This window comes from Ursus arctos, unplaced genomic scaffold, assembly GCF_023065955.2.
Source record: "Ursus arctos isolate Adak ecotype North America unplaced genomic scaffold, UrsArc2.0 scaffold_16, whole genome shotgun sequence".
In the NCBI taxonomy this organism is placed as follows: domain Eukaryota; kingdom Metazoa; phylum Chordata; class Mammalia; order Carnivora; family Ursidae; genus Ursus; species Ursus arctos.
This window is the reverse complement of record NW_026622830.1, coordinates 14650426-14652086: the sequence shown is the minus strand read 5'-3', so window position 1 is coordinate 14652086 and position 1661 is coordinate 14650426. Positions and strand designations below refer to the sequence as shown.

The window sequence follows — 1661 nt, the reverse complement described above, 5'->3', positions numbered from 1 at the left end:
CTTCCTTGTGTGGAGGTTGAAGAGAGGAAAGGAAGCAATCCTTTTTCAATTCTTTAGTCTAATCATTCCATCGTCCATCACTAAACTTCTGCTAGAAGCCCTGATCCTTTCATTTCTATGGTTTCTAGATGAACATGGGACTCAACGATCAGGAGTTTAACTGGTCTGGGACCTTCAGCTTCATGGCTGGGTACCCAAGCATTCACTGTTCAACTCGATGCCTAGTCATGCTCAGTCCTGGCCCTTGGGGTAAGTGGGCTCAGCCATCTCAAGTCTCAAGCCCAAAATATAACATCAGTTGATACCCAGACCGTCCTACCTCCTACTTGCTGCAACATGAAGTCTGCTGAGTGGGGATTTCTCCTAGGGCTCTTCGTCCTCTTGCTGACTACCCCATCAATGTGCGGTGTTGCTAAACTGGCAGACATGATATGTGGAGAGCTCAAAGGTATGAACTTAACGCAAAAAATAAATGCAAAGACCAATTATGAATGAGGAAGAAAGTGTCCCAAAACAATGTGATATCCAGCTGGTCCAGGAAGGTCCTTCTTTTGTGCTAATACCCACAGACTCTTAGTCCTGTGACTATGGGCATTACTTACTCTAGGGATCTCGTGGATGTCTGATGAGAAAAAACAAACTATGATGCAAATAAGTCCTTTCCAGATGGGGCTGTCTTTTGTAGGAGGCCCAAAGGACCAGAAGTATTTTGAATGAGGGGTTTCGTGACGAATTTTGAAGATCCCAGACCATGTAAGAACATGTATTGAGAGGAGAGTCAAGGGGGATTGGAAACTGAGCAAACTGAGGCATTTTCAATATCTGGGCTCTGGGTGCATAGAGAATACTTGAACCCATGGTCCCTATTTACAGAAACTCACAATGTGGATGTCAAGGATAATGAAGCTTTCTTCCACAGGTAACGTGTACAGGCTCAGTGCTTCTGGAGCACGGGGAGGTGGCACAATCTACACTGGGAGTCAGACGCCCCAAATTCTGGCCCGGTCACTTAGCAAATGTGAGCCCTTGGTCAAGTCACTCAATCACTTACCACCCATTTCCAAACTAATGTGAGGAATTTTTAAGGGCCCTGTAAGGCAAGATCTCCAGCTGTGTCCTAATTCTCCAGCCCTAATTCTCCCTAACTCAATGGGAACTTCTCATGCAGATCCCTGCAAAATGGATTTGGATGCTGGTAGCTGCTTTGAAATTCACTTTAGATATTTCTACAACACCACCTCCAAAAGATGTGAAAGTTTTATCTTCTCCGGATGTAATGGCAACCTTAACAACTACAAGCTTAAAATAGAATGTGACATAGCCTGTGTGGAAAAATACAAAATAAAGTAAGGAATCCCCTCTTGCCCTTGGTCCTTGGGGGAGAGGAAAAGGAGAGGCTCTAAGATCCTAAGATCCCCGGTTTGGGTTGGGAAGAGGGAGGATTGTCCTCATCGAAATGGTTAGGAGTTGGGTTGGATCTCAGGATCATTTTTCAGTTAGGAAATCAAAAGTTCAGAGAAAACACAGTAGTCACCACTTATCAAATAATTGCCATGTGCCAGGTGCTGCACTAAGAGATTTACATGTATTGGTATAATTTAAAATTAAAATCCCCCTAAGGTAGATTTGTATCATTATTTTAAAGGGGCAGATGAAGAAAT

The 1661-nt window shown here is 43.7% G+C and overlaps 1 protein-coding gene across 1 annotated transcript; it reads left to right on the top strand.

Moving 5' to 3' along the window:
• The first annotated feature begins 336 nt into the window (after positions 1-336).
• SPINT4 (serine peptidase inhibitor, Kunitz type 4) lies at positions 337-1350 on the top strand. Its single transcript, XM_026502938.3, has 2 exons — positions 337-448; positions 1169-1350. Exons 1-2 carry the CDS (start codon positions 337-339, stop codon positions 1348-1350), a joined length of 294 nt encoding a protein of 97 aa, XP_026358723.1.
• The last annotated feature ends 311 nt before the right edge of the window (positions 1351-1661 follow it).